This window comes from Protopterus annectens, chromosome 16.part0, assembly GCF_019279795.1.
Source record: "Protopterus annectens isolate FY-2018-M chromosome 16.part0, PAN1.0, whole genome shotgun sequence".
Taxonomy (NCBI): domain Eukaryota; kingdom Metazoa; phylum Chordata; order Ceratodontiformes; family Protopteridae; genus Protopterus; species Protopterus annectens.
The window spans coordinates 435,931,242-435,948,319 of record NC_056750.1 but is presented as its reverse complement, the minus strand read 5'-3'; the positions used below and the strand labels follow the sequence as shown (position 1 = coordinate 435,948,319).

The 17,078-nt window shown below is 39.8% G+C and overlaps 1 protein-coding gene across 1 annotated transcript in view; it reads right to left on the bottom strand.

Annotated features, from left to right (window-relative positions):
- The window catches only part of LOC122790606 (kinesin-like protein KIF14), a 1,004,205-nt gene that overhangs the window by 817,884 nt on the left and 169,243 nt on the right, over positions 1–17,078 (bottom strand). The window contains exon 6 of the mRNA XM_044058133.1: positions 8,646–8,698. Coding sequence (XP_043914068.1) covers positions 8,646–8,698 — 53 coding nt within the window. The remainder of the gene's footprint in view (positions 1–8,645; positions 8,699–17,078) is intronic.

Here is a 17,078-nt window from a genome sequence, read left to right as displayed (position 1 = left end):
CTAGAGCACATGGGCTTCAGATTACACAGTTTTCTTCTGCTGGATTTACAGCAGTTATTTAAATCAGTATGCTCAAGATTCTCTCTTGTACTATAGTAAGGGTACCTGCTTATTTATTATTTATTTTGCATTTGTCGACCGGGCAAATCCACTCATACTACCACTACTTCTAAAACACTGGAGAGTTACTTATCCATCTTATATTTGCCTAAACTGCTTGTGTCAAGCTGTGCAAGCCATCTTTAGCAGAAGTCATCTGCATAGCCCATGTATCAGTTGTACTGAGCAACATGGGCTTACAATGAACATATAACTGAAGTCCAACAGACCATCCACAGCTGTAATACTACCCTAACCCTATTTTAGATCCTCACTTTAAATCTAGCAGCATTGGTCATTAAGAGACAACACAAACCTCTTGTCTCCTGCCAGCCTTAGAGCACTTGGAATCCTTAAGTAACACACAAACTGCCTCATGCTCACAGATAATGAACTCCTACTAAATCCTAAAACCCTATCTGCTTGAAATGTAAATACTTCAGTGGTGTCCTACTCTCAGCTAACTAGACACAAAACTCAGTCTTACTCCCTTCAGCACCGATGCAACTCCAAGGTAGTCTTATGCTGAAGGCATTAAGAAACCTTAACAGCATCAACAGCTTGTATCCAACATACAGCACGCAGATGCTATAAATACAGACCAAGAGGTCACATTACTACCACTCAGAAGCTCTTAAGGCAGCAAAGCCAATCTAGATCATCTGGCAATATCCTGATTCTAGACAACTCCATAGTTAGATGCATTGATGCTCAACTTACCAGGCTGAATCAAGACAGGGTAATGGTTAGTTGCCTCCCCGGTGCAAGAATATGCAAAGTCACTAAAACCCTCAAGCCCCTTCATCCCAGGTAGACATACAACCTAATCATTGTACATGCAAGACTGACATGAAATGCAGCTCCTTGCATCATATGTAGGAATATGTGATGGTGTTCCCTGAATATGCATCTGGAAAGGGAATGAACGAGTAATGAGCAGTATTGTACCATTGTCAAGAATAATGGCACAATACAAATTACTGACAACTATTGGGGTCATTCTTTGGGGGAGCCAATATGAATCAGCCTGGGATGAGATGGTTGACAACCCCAGTTGCTTTATTTGAAGTGGTCCACGTCTCTCTCCTCATGGCTTCTGTATATTTACCAAGACCTTCTTCCCCCATAATGCTCATTTTAGACGTCAGTCACCTCAAATTACACAGAGAACCATTACCAAAGTCATACAAAAGTAGAGCTGCTCAATGCTAAAAGCCTAAACAAGAAGTTAAATTCTTACACGCATTCCTATCCTTTGAAGGTTTTGAATTTATGTGTGGTTACCAAAAAATTGTTTGAAAAACGTGAAAACTTGTATTGCAGCATTTTAATGCATACCACTCCTTCAGACTTAACCATAACTGGACGGTATAGCTGGTAGGGGAAGAAACTTTCACCTCCAGAAATGTAAAGTAGGACAATGACCTAGAACTACTGCACATTCATTTTACAACAAAACCCAGTACCCCATAGGACCCAACTACCATACCCACCCACCCCCAAACATAGACAGACCATGAGGCCCATCTTAAAGAGACATCTCCCACCACAGAACCCAATGCTGTCCTCTTGGGCAACTTCAATTATCCATCCAATAACTGGGGAATATTCACCACCACCACCCAAAAAGCAAGCATAGAGATTCTGGGATTTCATTACTGCCAATACCTTGGGCTAACCAGTCAAAATTTAGAACAACTCATTGGGACTGGCTCACACAAATATAACCTCCCTATGGACAGATCCCACAGTTACTACAACACTATTAAAATATGGCCATCGTACATTTTTTATGGGTCTATATTAGAACATCGAAGTCTTGAAACTTTGAATGTTCCAAATGACCCCTATTCAGTGAATGCTGAAAATAGCGAAGTTGCAGAACACCAGATTTTTTCCTAGGGAAAGGATTCAGTTGGCTGTTTGTCGCTTTGCTATTTTCAGCACTGTGGTGGAAAGTTACGGGTCAGGTTCAGGTAAGTGTGCGACTGTGTGGACGTTAGGGTTAGGGCACAGGTTAGGTGAGTTAGGGTTAGGGCGCAGGTGATGTGAGTGTGCGACACTGACTGACCTTAGGGTTAGGGTTTGGATTAAAGTAAGTGGATAGATAACAGTGTACGTACAGTTTAGTGTGGGGTTAGATGTAGGATTTTAAGTGTGTGTGTGTGTGTGTGTGTGTGTGTGTGTGATTGCCATTTTTTTTTTTGGTGTGCTTGTGTTGTGCGTGCGTTTCGGAACAGCAAAGTTTTTCCCTGGGAAAAAATTTGCTGTTCTGCATGTTCGATATTTTAAGAGTTCACTGAATAGGGGTTGATATTAGAACATTCTAAGTTTAAAGACTTCAGTGTTCTAATATAGACCCATTTTTATTTACTATGGGTCCAAGACCAGATTTAACTTCAAAACACTCCATCGTCAAAACTATTCTAATGCTAAGCTACATTCAAGCTGATAACTTGATGAAATTCAAACACCTTCTTCCTAGGTGACCCTGCTTCACATGGCAATTTTCATGGATAAACTATACACTCATCTACAAGTATTGATATCTTGGTTTACAGACAAATATAGTGCTAGTTTTAACAAACTCATTTGCTGCTACTGCAACCTCAGTATCGACAAATTGTACAATAGGAGAAAAACTCCTAACCTCTAAAAGCAAACAAAGCCCCCATCATTTAGGGAGGAGCTCAAAATGATTAAGAACCTAGAAACAAAATCAAAACCAATAGCAAGTATGATTTGCAAATCACCACCCATTATAAGGATAACAAAGCTCTGTTAAACTGTCAGCAACTTAATAACCAATACTCTGGGCTAACAAAATCACGCACACAATTTCAACATGCTAGTGGACGAATTCAGCTAAAACCTTAATCCCATCCTCCAGAATGCTCACGGCATATTTGCCTGCCTTTGCCACTCTCACAATCACACATAAGCTAATCATAAGGGTTCTCTCCAAAACTAGAAAGACTAGCATCATGAGCACTGACAATGTGCCAGGTTATTTTGTCAGTGCCAAGCTCTTCCTGTTGACTCATTACACCCATTCAATCTCAGCATCTCCACTTTATTTGCATCACCAGTGTGGAGAACTACTGTAGAACTCACAACTGACCCAGGCACCTACACACCTATCAGCCTCACTAGCCCCATCTGTAAAGCAAGTACACCATTATGGGCTTCAAACAAGGACTCAGTCAGTTTTCAAAACCTAGACTAAAACCAGTTTGGGTTTATTAAAGATAGCTCTGCCTCTTGTACCTGGTGGACTTTTTCTGAATTAGTCACAGTGGTAATATCAGTCCACATAGCATACCTGAATTTGAACAAAGCCTGCAATTCCTAGCCACACACAAATATCAATGAAACTAATCCAATTAAACAAACCCCCATGCTACCCAAGAGATAGCAAATTGTCTCTCTGACAGAACCAATTCTGTTAGTGAGGCACTCTTCTCAACTAATAAAAAAAATAAAAAAAATAAATTGAAGTTAGTTAATCAGTGGATCAGTCCTGAGACCACTTCTCTGGCATTAAAAGTAGACAACAAAACCTGACAATTTGCCAGTGACTGCTAACTTCGAGCCATTGTTAACACCCCATGTGGTCAACATTTTCTCGAGAAGGGCCCAACTTGTGCTAACAAGTGGCACCCAGACTATGGTCTCAATACCAAAAAATGCAGAATTCTGTTCTTTGCCATATGTGATCTCCCACACACACAAAAAAGAATGATAGGAAGTCAACAAAATGCTGGGATGCGCACCTTTAGTTGGAAGAAGAGAGAGAGAACAAAGATTGGCTCTCCTCTTTTTGAGCATGTATCTTTTTTTGCTATGAACTATTTAAACATGGAAATAAATGGAGTGTACTGAATGTTACTAGAAGTTTATTCCTCAAAACAAACTTCTGCTTTTGCCCCCCACCCCACCCCCAGTTATAGCCAAACTGGCATTCAAGTATTTGAATATTCTAATATGTACAACTTTAGGAGTAGAACGGAAACTTTCAAAGTTCACACCATGCATGAACACATCTTTACTAAAAAGCATGTTAGAATTTTCAAATTAATCTGTATTACAGGTTCACTCTAAGAGAACCCAACCACATTAGTAATGTTAATCCCCAGTAAATTCTTGCAGTGCAGCAAAATTTGGTTAAACGCTGTAAACAAAAAGGGACCCAAAATGATTTCTAAGTACCAAGTAGGGACTGTGATTAGGTTCTAAGCTTACTCCAGATTCTTTATGTAACCAGTTTTATGTCCTGTTGAAATTAAGTCATTCTGATTTAAGAATTTCAGGGCAGGTTACACGTAAAATGTTTCTGTATAGTTAACATTAAAATGCACATAATCCACCTATCCTCATTTAAGTGACACTTTCTATTTTACATACTCATACATACTTGATTTCACAAAATTCTATTTCGTCTGCTTAAGATACCATGCCAGTAAATGATTGCGGATTGTAACGGCCTATTTCTGAACCGGACTTCAGCTATAATGTGAGAGCAAAACCACTTTTAAAGAAATGAAAAAGTGATGGAGGACCAGCAACAAAAGTCTTTTGGAAATAAACTTGTTGCAACCGTAGAAGTCATTAGTACTACAATAAAATGTTATTCTAAGAAATATGGGAGAATTGAAGCTTAAACAAGGAAGTAAAAAATACAATTCCTTAATCTCAACTCTTTTCATAACATAAAATGGAATGTTTTCATTTTGATGTCATTGAGAGGGACTCAAAGTGGATTTGCTGACATTAAGTGCTTACCAGATGCTTCCAAGCCTCAGAAGGCAGGCTCAGTTTTGATCCCATGCAAATTGCCAGGGTTTTAAATCACAGTATTCTACTACTGACTTCACCAAGAAAAACTAAGGCAGCAAAGTGTTGGATATAAAGAGCAGCTTAGGGGGCTGGAGACCAGGGTGGAGAGCATTGCAACTTCAATGGTGACAAGATTACATACTGTAGATGACGTGATGAGTCTTGGTAACGGATACAAAGCTACACAGGGTTTCAGACCATTTTTCCACTTTGTCCCCACTGGCCATTATTAGCACCTACAAGAAAAATCACCCTAGCTGATCCCAACACCATGGTGAGGGTCAACCATCGGAGCTATCATTCTAACTTACAGGCCATCCAGTGAGGCTATGCTTGGTTCTTTCAAGGTAATAGTCAGCTGACATAAAAGGTGTGTGCATATAACGCAAGTGTAGAGAGAAGACGTCCAGAGATGCGTGCTGGTAATGCAAGTGTAGAGAGAAGACGTCCAGAGATGCATGCTGTAAAGCAAGTGTAGAGAGAAGACGTCCAGAGATGCATGCTGTAATGCAAGTGTAGAGAGAAGACATCCAGAGATGTGTGCTGTAATGCAAGTGTAGAGAAAAGACGTCCACAGATGCGTGCTGTAACTTAAGTGCGCCACAGAAATGCACTGCTTATTCTCTATGAGGAACCTTGGACATAAAGAAGCTTTACAGCTACAACACAAGGACTCCACATTCCTCTAATCTCACTCCATGTCAACAACTCAGAAGTTCACAACACTTTTAATTTGTGAATGACAACCATCTGATACATTGTGTTACTCGCTAGGAAGTTAGTGAGCCTACAGAGGGGGGCAGGAAATGTCAAAACCCAGCTAAAAAACACAAAAGGTATGGGGGGACCAGCATAAACGTCCAGCAAGACTTCAGTTTCACTCAAAATGAAATAAAAGTTTGAAATTATACACACCTATGGCTTGCCTTGTTCCAAGCTTAGGACATGTGTTGGGTGTTTTTTGGTGGAGGGGGAGAACTTAAGAATCCAACAGTTCAAGGAATAGAAAACTGCCCACAAAGATGGAAGCAAGTCATGAGAGGGAAAGAAATGACAAGGAGCTGATACCAACCAGTAGAAATTAAGGATGCCACAACCACCAGATAAAACAGAAGCTACTTAGCCTCCCCAGGATGTTGTGGAAATTACAAGAAGCTTTTTCAATAAGGAAAACTGATTGAAGACTGTCCAGTTATTCAGGATTTTAAGAACAGGAAGAGGAAGTGTGCTATAGTTGCAGCTCAATGTTTAGCAGTGAAAAAGTGGTCACACACACTATTGCCAACTAGTACCATTAGAATCTTTATTTACCAATTAAACATTAAAACGAACTTCAAAAACAAAAAAAAGATAGCTCCAACAAACACATTTATTGTTAGCACTTTCGTCTACTGCAATCAGTAAAGTTCTTCTGAAGTTTACTGATTGCAGTAGATGAAAGCACTAACAATAAACATGTTTGTTAGAAATCACCTTTTTTTTTGTTTTTATTTTACCAATATTCAGCAAAAATCACCTTAAAATAGGTTAAGCTTTCATTGATTTTTCTGCATAGAGAAGCATAACAGAAATGCTAGAGATAAATGAGAGGCTTGTCTCAAAAGGGTTATCAGCCATGTGAGGTGTTTGAATCCTACAAAGCCTTATTTGTATAAACTAGCTCCACAGAGTGACAAAAGCTGGGAAACGTGAAAAACCCACTTCAGTGTAGTGTTAGCACTCATGGAAATTAGTGGGGTTCCAATAAAGTGATAGCAATAAATTAAAGACACTCTTACAAAACCATACTTGGTGCAGGTAACTGGAGGATTTCTTTCATTTTGTGGGTCCCAAAAACACCAAGTGACTTACGATCATGAACTACCCAAGTTGCAGTTAATTGGATTCAGATGCAGGTCTCCATTCCAAACATCTTGTCCATTGTGCTGTTCCCATTTCTCTTCTAGATGAAGAGTAGCGAAACAAGAGACAGTAAACACACAAAAAGTAGGATAAAGATGAGTGTTGTGGAAAGAACAAAGGCTCACATATGCTTTTACGAAGTAAAGCAGAGCATGAACAGTCATTTCAAAAGTTTCAGTTCTAGTGTGTTGCTTTTAAATAAAAATGTATAAAGCACTACATACCTTTGTAAAATTGTAGTAGTGGGAGAGGTGTCAGATTTGTGGGGGGTCAAGAAAATATTAGATTAATATTAGCACAGTACAATTCACTGTTGGTTAAAGCTTTCAGTCAACAAAAAAAGTAAGTAGCATCTAGGAGATGAAATCTTATCTGCATGCCTGTACATTATCCATTGCATTATGAGGGAAAAAGTCAGACCAAGTGAAGGAATATCCACCACACAGTGTAAAGATTTACAGCCTAATGAAATGCACTACACAGCAGTTGGGACACTTAATTAATAGCCCACTTCTTGTAGGTGCATTAAATCACAGAACAATGTAGCTAGTAAACAAAAATGATGGCAGGTATTGCTAAATCATAATTAAGCAATGAAATATCAAAGCCATTTCTAATGCTAATTGCTCCAACAAATGCTTTTATTTACTAACAAGTCTTGCTTTGTTCAATGTACCCTTCTTGTGGATTAACATTTTATTTTGTTTAGGATGCCATGATTACTGTCGAACAGCACTAGCTCTTTGTCTTAAGAATGTGTTGCCTTGTTCATGGATATGTACAAAACATCATCTCTGTAGCATCAGTACATACAGAAAAATAAAACAGAGCAGATATTATACAAGCCTGTTAAGTGTGTCACCTACGCTATTAACAGGATTGTGGGCAATGCATGCATTTGCTCATGGTGTGGTGCGTCTAGTTTGATCACTTGGGCTGCACTATCAGGACCACCACTACCCAATAATTACTACAGGACCACCACTACCCAATAATTACTACTGAAATATGAATTAACCATACATACCCTGATGTGGTGCACTGCCATAAGGCCAATTCAGAATATGCGGATTTAACATATTTAAATAAGGTTAGGATGCCTCCTTCTGGCCACTACCAAAACTCCATGATTACAACCAAAATATAATAAATGCACAACCAAGATAAAAATGTATGCAGACAGCAGATGCATGTACATCACTGGCTGAAATAAAAAAAAAAAAAAAAAAAAAAAACTCTCTCTAGCAGCTTAAGAACTTTTATCTCTTGATTCATTGGCAGTGCACCTCTGGTCCTCCTTGTACCAAACACTGCACAATAAACAGCAAATCAACACAACAGTAAATACCTTTCTACACTGAAAGCATCATTAATTTCCATAGATTGCCCATGCGAGTAGTTAACAGCACAATACACAGATGAAAATGTAATTAAAGTCAACCAGCAACAGAAGTGGCATATTACAGTTATCCCAGGTACAAAGGAGAAAGCTAAAACATTACTTAAAGCTGCAGTTCCTTTCTCAACAATCCCAGGGTTAGGCCCACTGGGTAACATATAGGAAGAGACTATGGATACAAGAAGCTAAACATTTTTAGCAAAGTTCAGTAACAGAAGCCTTCCAATTGAAGTAATTTACCTCAACATTCCTCAAATACTTAAAGTCAAATTATATGCAGATATAATTACTGTAAATAGGAATTCTAGCTAAACGAATTCAAGGTTCTGACTAATCCATTTATCAAAACTCTCCCACATTACATTTATTGACTAGTAATATCATAACATTATTTACAACAAGAACTTACCTAGAAAGACCAGTCACATAGGGTCCAAGGTCTGGATGTTCTCTTACTCTAAGCTGTATTAAAAAAAAAAAAAGAAGTTTATTTCCAAAACACATTTATATTAAAATATTTCATCTGACTAAAATCACTAGGACCTTTTGTAGGGTGAAAGCTATATAGTCCCTTCAACAAATCAACTACAATACCAAAAAGGCCTCTGTGATTATCTATACTTTATTACCACAGTGACATTCGCCGTAACATTCACATGAGTAACTGCATTCATTAAGTGGTAAACCTAAAATACATCAGCCTTTCATTGGAGGAGAGCGCTGCACTGCAAATGTAAAATGGACAGAACTTCAGCTATACCATGGAAATTGACGGACTCCATTTTCACATCTAAGCCTTTGAAAATGGGGGTCACCGACTTGAAAAAGATAATAGAAAAACTATGAAATCTACTACCACTAGTACGTTAAAATAAGATTATGTGAAGTATATACTTTCATAGGTAGGTAACTAGGCTATTGGCCCTAGGGCCTATATAAGCCTAGCCAAAACGGTACCCAGGTTTTCGCCACCCAAGAAAATTATTTTCCTGTGCCTCTGTCAAGCGGAGTGGCAGAGGTGATCCCCAGGGTGAATTTCCTTTTTACCATCCAATCAAGATTTTTCTTGAAGAGTGCTAATGAGGAGCTTTGTTTGATATAGATAGGTAGTTTGTTCCAGAGTATGGGAAGTCTCGGAGACATTAATCTATCCCCTCCAACATGTTCTGTTTATTGTGGTGACAAGGTTTAGGTCCCTAGAGCGTGTAGCTCGGAGGGATTGGGATTTCTTTAAATGGAGCATGTCCAACAGCTCTGAGTTTGACATAGCTTTGTATGTTAGGTAGAGATAGCATCAGAGTAGGTGATGTGTGACAGAGTAAAGCTCAAGTTTGAGATGGTCTGTGTACGGCATCTGTTTGAGGCCAGTAATCCTCTTTGTGAGGCATTTCTGTGGCCTTTCCAGTTGTTGTAGAGGTCTTGTGAGGTACATACAAAAAGGGACATTGTACTCTATAATGGGTCTAATAAGTGGCTAGTAGAGGAGAACAGTGATTTTTTTCCTGGATGAGAAACCTTTTGTGATGAGGTGTGCCACGTAGAAGGATTTCCTGACTACGGTGGTGATGTGATCATCAAAGGAGAGACTACTGCCCACCTATGTCACAAGGTCTCTTATCACACTTTGTGTTAAGCAGACTACCACCTATGTGGTATCTCATGGGTAGAGTTTTTACCAAAGGGGATGACAATGCACTTTTTGGCATTGAACTTGAGGTCATGGCTTTGACAGCAGGCATCTGTCTCAGTGAGGCCCTTTTGTAGGATGTCCACATCATTAGGAGTTTCGATTACAGCTCCTAGTTTGCAGTCATCTGCGAACTTCATTAGCCAAAGACATTCTGTGTTAGCCTGTACTTCAGAAAAGTAGATACCAAACAAGAGAGGACCCAGGACTGAACCCTCTGGTACTCCACTTGTCTGAAGTCGGATTGGAGTCTGCTACTTTCACAGTGTGGGTTCTGACAGTGAGCCAGCTAGCAACCCATCTTGTGACATAGTGATTTATACCTAGTTTAGTGAGTTTAGCTATAATTCCAGAGTGGGGGATGGTGTCAAAAGTCTTGGTGAGATCTAGATAGGCTGCGTGAACCACCTTACTGTCGTCTACGGCTTTGATGACTGCTTCAAAGAAGTCTATCAGGTTTAGGAGACATGATCTGCCTCTTACAAACCTGAACTGGGTGGGGTCCACAGTTTGGAGATTACCAATGTCTTTGTTTATACATTCCATGATGATAGGTTTCATGGCCTTGCAGACCAGGCTCATAATGCTAATGGGGTGGTAGTTCCTGAGGTCTGTGGTGGCTCCCCCTTTGTGGAGTGGGATAACCATCATTGTGCGCCATTCAGTGGGCATAAAGCCTGAGGTGAGGCTATGATTGAACATGGTGCTTAGGCGGGGGTGCCAGTTCATTTTGTAGTTTGTGTAGAATGCAGCCTTGGATGTTGTCAGGTCCCATGGATGCTGTGTTCATGGCTTTGGAGTATGTGGTTTTTACCTGTGCAGCAGTGATTACAGGAACTTTGCATTCTTCGGGTATAGAGATGGGCCCTTTATGGGGCGAGAGGGGGTAAAGTTAGGTTCTGCCAGGATGTTGGCAATATCAATTGGTTCTGTATATTTAGTGCCATTGTACTGTAACTCGGAGCAGATCTGACTGCTGCCATTGAGATTCTTGACATAGTTATAGAATGCTTTGTGGTTGTCTTTAGAATCAGTGGCGATTTTGTTTTCGTAGGTAGCTTTGGAGGATTTTATGAGGGATCTCAGCTTCTTACTGAGGCTGACCACAGAGTTCCTCCAATCATGGAATTTTACTCTCTTTTGCAACAGTTTCTTTCTTCTGTTTTAGAGTTTGCTTATGGCAGGGAACCACCAGACTGGCCTCCCTTTTTTTGGAGGATAGCATCTTGGTTCTGTTAGGGATAGCACGATCCATGCACTCGTGTAAGTGCTTACAAAGTGCACTTGTGTAGAGCAGTCATACCTCTATTGTCAATCTGCATGGGTGTCGCGAAGTCTGGCACTTCTTAAGAAACATGAAGTCGGCTTTGGAGAACTATTTTACAGTTGTTTTCCTAATGGGGGGTGGGGACGAGATGCAGATGTCTAGGGTGATTAGCTTGTGGTCGGATCTGACCAACAAGGAGTTGAGCTCTGGTGTGGAACACTGGTGACCCATGTTGGTAATGACCAGGTCTAGGATATTGCTACCTCTGGTGGGGGTGTGGTTAAGTTGATCCAAGGCATTGGAATTTATGAATGCCAGAAAACATTGAGCAAGAGTTGGTACAGGAGTAGTTTTCCCAGTTAATGGTGTGGTAGTTGAAATCACCCATTAAGGTGTTAGGTTGTACCCTAATATTTTCCAGTGTATCAAGAAATGAGTGGGAATCCTGGGGCATAGTGGGGGATCTGTAAAAAGTTACAATTTGGATTCCGGTCTTGCCCAGAGTTAGTTGCACTTGGATAATCTCAGATGCATTATCCTGAGTAACTAGCCTGGAGGTGTAGATATCCTTAATGAATATGGACATGCCTCAGCTTCTAGTGTTTCAGTCCAGGTTAGGTGGCTGAAAGGTGTGGTACGAATTATAACCTGGTAATGTAGGGGTGCTCTCTGGAGCCTTGAACCAGGTCTCTGTCACTGCACAGATGTCAACGTTCTCCATTTTGAGTGCCTCGAGTGAATGCATTTTGAGGTTTAGACTTCTAGCATTGAGTAGCATTACCCTCAGATTTTGCTTTCTTGTACCTGTTATGGTGGTGAATTTGTCATTTGAACCTTTGCCTAAAAAAGGCACTATAGAGGTGGCAAGAGCCTTAGCCAGTATTCAGAATCCCAAGGGCGACAGGCGCAGGCCATCTCTAGCAAAGCATCATGGTCCTTCGAGCATGTCATCCCAGGCAAACAGATACTGGACCCCCTTAGAATGACACCAGAAGCTTAGCAAATTGCTGAAGTCAATCATTTTGTCCTTGTACTGTGGTATCATTCTGGGTGATGACAGGATGCTACACAGGGCTAGGGTCATACCTGCCTGGGCTACAAGATCAGAGAGCTCCTCCATATCTTTTCATGTAATCCAGGGAGGTAAGTCTCCAGTCATTCACACCAACATGGACAATGAAAGTCATATTTGTACTTGTTGTGGTGTGACCAGAGTGTGTGCATTATGTGGTGGATCCTGGCACCAGACAGGCAGCTGACAGTAACTTTTCTCCTTGTTTAGCCTGGTGAGTGGAACATCAGTGTGCTTGACTAGAGTCACCTATAACTAGAGTGTTTGGTACGTTGTTATGCCTTATGGGCTGTGGTTGAGTGGCACATTGAGTTTTGGGGCTGTGTGTCATTTGGGTTGTGCTGGCGGGTGGAGGTTGCTTGCATTTCTGCTTTGGAGGTCTCTGTTGCTGGAGCAGATTTTCATTGAGAGCCTCCGTGAATGTAGGTGTGTGTTTTGTGTTGCTATGTGCGTGTTTTGGTGGTGTAGGTTTTGAGTGACTATGTGATGATTGTGGTGTGGTGCAAGTGTTTACCTTCTCCTCTTGACGGTCTAGTCCAGTCTTGGGTGAAGAGAGCTTTGCTTCCAGTTTGGCTATACAAGTGCATCTCTCACAGCTTGTAGTGTTGGGTGGTAGGAATAGAGTGTTGCCTGTGTACATGAGGCAATAGCTGCATTGCCCCAAGATATCCAGATTCATCAAGTAGACAGAAGAAAACACTGGGAGCTGACCCTTAGACATGCCTGGACAGGTGCTTATTTATTAAGTACTAAAAACTGTTTTCCTCTAGACAAGTGAAGAAAGTGGAGTACTGTAGTAATTGTAGCGTATTTAGTGCTCACGAGTTCTGAACAAGTACTGAGCAGAACCGTTTAACCTTAGCTAAGCAGCGATGCATAAATGTATTTTCTTTATTTTAATATAAACAGTAGCAAATGAGCAAACTGATTTAAACAAATTAAATCATTAACCAATAGAAGCTAAAAACTTGAGCCCTGTTCCAGCAGTCTTCGATCAGACAAGTTTTAACTGCATGCTCCTGCCACTAGGGTGCAGGGGAACCTTCTACAAAAAAGGATGGTCTGGATTAGTGCTCAAGTTATACAATCAAAGCTAGATTCAGCAGGTCTGAATTTAGTCTATACTACAGCAAACAAGGCATACCAATTTAAGAAAGAAACAGTTCAAATAAGCAGGCACAATAAGCCTTTAACCAGAAACTCTTAACTCAGAAGGGCAGAATCTACCCTCTCCTCCCACAAGAGTGTAGACCACACCTTTTTAATGTAAAATAACTGACCCGAAGCCCTAGTGCTTAAACCAGAACTAATACACGTTTAGAATAACAGACACTAAGCCTTCAATGAGCAACTCCCAACTTAAAACCTTCTTAATGTAAAACAACTGGTCTGAAACCAAAGTTCTTCAACCAAAGGCTTAGAATAACAGTTACAGTTTAATCAGGCTACTACCAAGCAGTAATAAATGCAGAAGAATAAATACAACTGAGTACTTTTAAGAACAGGCAAAAGCAAAATAAAGTACACTTTTTTTTTTTTTAGTGAAGTGCAAGGAGACAGGAAGGAGGAGCAGAAGAAAAATTCAAGGTTAGGAACCTAAGTGGGTTGGCCTTAAATGTTCTCTCTGTATTAAGTAGAGTGAACACCAGACTGGGAGGAGTGTCCCAGATAAACTTTACAGTAGGGGCGGCACCAACTATAACACCACCACAAGAATAGGGTGGGCAGCAGGGGAAAAAAAAAAAAAAAAACAGTTTCAGGACAGATGAGAAACCGAAAACAATGTCAGAAAATATATAAAATTATTCAGTCAGGCAAAATTAAGACAATGCAGAACTCTGAAAGGTTAAAATGCCAAGAAATATACTTATCACATCTTTTATCACAATGTAAACAGTAAAGCATAAAGCATTTCCCCATATATATATCTACTGATTTTACCATACTTTATTTACTTAAATGGTGAAGACTGGTGTTTAATATTCATCTGAAAATAAATTTCCTCCAGTTTTATTCTTTCATATGTCCACTGAAGTGACGTTTTCAGGCAAAGAAATAAATAATTAAAAACTCAGACTTCAGAACCATAGTGTTTGTTTCACAACCTAAACAGCCTGAAAGGATTTTTCAAGCAAAAGACATAACAGGTTAAAAACCACCACCATGTCTCAACTGGGTCTAATTTACAACAGCGAAGAGGCGTTTAAAATCGAACACCTCTTCGCCGACACACGTAGAGCAACACACTAAAGCGCAAACGCTCAGAACAGCAATTTCTTTCCCTGGGAAAGAAATCACTTGGCCTTCCTCGTGTGTTTGCCCCTTTCCTTACTGTAAGTACGATCTCGGAGTTGGTATATTTAGTTGACGGGGGTGTGGGGGGCACGGCCCCCCACATTGTAATGTTTGAAAGTGTGTGAGTGTGTGTTAGTACTACCGATTTCTTTCCCAGGGGAAAGAAAATCGGTATTCTGAGTGTTCGTGCTTTAGTGCATTCGCTCTACATATGTCGGCAAAGAGGCGTCAACGCCTCTTCGCTGTTGTAATATAGACCCATCTCAATTACATTTTTATAAATACTATACTTTGCACTGGAACAATACTTACACAAGTTTGCATGACTGAATTATGTACACAAGATAGTTACACAAAGTATACCTATAAAAGAATTTCAGCGTTAATGAAAGGTTAGAACTTAGAGAAGCTTAATGTTCGATTCAATCACATCTTGCTGCAAAACATTTCCCATAATCCTAAAATAGGAGCCCTTTGTATCATGCCCTAGGCTGGATTAATTAATACTCTAGGCTGGATTAATGAATACTCTTCTTATTCTGGTCATGGTTTAAGAATGGAAATTCATAATAAAAGAATAAGAGCAAAAAGTGTGATGCTAAAATGGAAATAGATGCATTTTTAGTCAACCATAACAGTTTTATACTGTATTTGTAGCAAGTGCAAATAAACTGAACAACAATCAAAATAAGTGAACATAAACACATGAGAGTTTAACTTCTGTACAAAAAATATTTAGGTCAATGCTCTGAACACATTATTCATTTCTTAAACATCTGGGACTGGGAGGTCAAATGTTTCTTGAATTAAAATGGCAGAGAAGGAATGGCTATAGCCTCTAGATTTTTGCATATTTGAATATGTTGCATGGAAACTGTTAGCGTTCATTGTGCAAAAGACTGTTCTCTAATTTCCGATTTAGAGACAGTGAAGAGATATTTCATCAAATGATATCCAAGTGAAAAAAAATCCTTTTGTGGCAAGTGTAATGCTATCTTTTGTAATAAGGAGTCCTCTCAAACTCACTTGCGTTGCACAACCTACTCAAGTTTCAGACCAGTTATCACAAAATTCACTTAACCACCCCTCATATTTTTGGTCCTAGTACTGCAGTAAGAAGCTCATTCCAGCCTCATGCCACCCTTCCAGTAAAAGGGGTTACCTGTAATTTAAGACAAACTTCTCAAGTTAAAAAACATTATTCTGTGAACTTTAAACTTTGCACCCCTTTTATGCAGGGTCAGTTTGAGCAGTCAGATTTTGCCACAATGGCCCATCCTTTATTCATTTCAACACAATACAGATTAAGTTTTAGAGTCCTGCTGTGTGCTGCATCTGGGTTTTTGCAGACCCCAGGTAAAGTAACTCATTAGGCATGTGGAATGAAAAAGCAAGCGTTACATATGATGACAGCAGCTGAAAAAATGTTATCCTTGCAATATTTAAGCCCATTTTAGCAGAATCTCCCCCCGATACAGAAGGTCTGTTTTTACATACTACAGATAAGTAGAAAGTCAAGGATGAAGTCTAGTAAATTGCACAGTACCAGCTGATTTCAGAAACATATACTGGAATTATCTATTTCATAAAGGGAAAGTGACTAATTTTGAGGTTTAAGTACTAGCAGTAAAAACTCCTGGAATGTCACTAGCAGGTAAATTTCACACCCAGAAGGCTTCGGCGTAGTACTGGACTGTGTGTGTTCACTGTATGATTTCACACCCTCATTTAAATGAAAAATTGGCATGCCAGAAGGTTAACATACTTCCTACACAGAAGTTTATTATCTGTTAGAAATACATCATTAGGGTCAGTCATCCCATCCCGCAAGCACAAATGATTAAGTGAGTATGCCTTATAAAACTGGAACACTGTTGTCAGGTGCATTTGGAACCAGCACTTGGCATTTGTTCCTAATTCAGCCCTTTAAATTAAAGCATCATGTCTCTAAATCTACCAGCAGCTACATATGAGAAAGGGCAGCAATCATATCCAGGTAAACACCCCAGCAGTTGATCTTTGTTATAACAAGAACCTGATGAAGCTGAGTAGCTGCTTAGTTTCTCAACACTGGGTGGTTAATATAGCATTTTTTATACCCTCCCACTGCTGTCTTGAGAAAAGAAAAAAAAAAAGTGTGCAAACTACATCACAATTTAACACATGCATGCACTATAATGGAGAATGGTATCAGCACAAGCACCCAGACAGTTGCCATCAGGCAAGATGACATGCCAGTAATGCCAAATCTTAACACATGTATGCCAAAGTGTTAGAAATTATACACGTGCAACTGAATGTCATTACATGGCAGGAAAAGGTGCACAAGATAATGTTCACTGTAATGGATGCCAATGACAAGACATATCTAGCCTCCTGCTAACTGCTTGTTATACATCTTCACGCCACTGCTTCATATAGATACATTGATAACTAGATAGATGGCATGGGTCTAGTTCAGACCTTTTCAGCTCTACATAGGGAAAGCAAATATTTGGCAAGGTTGTATTACTGAACACCT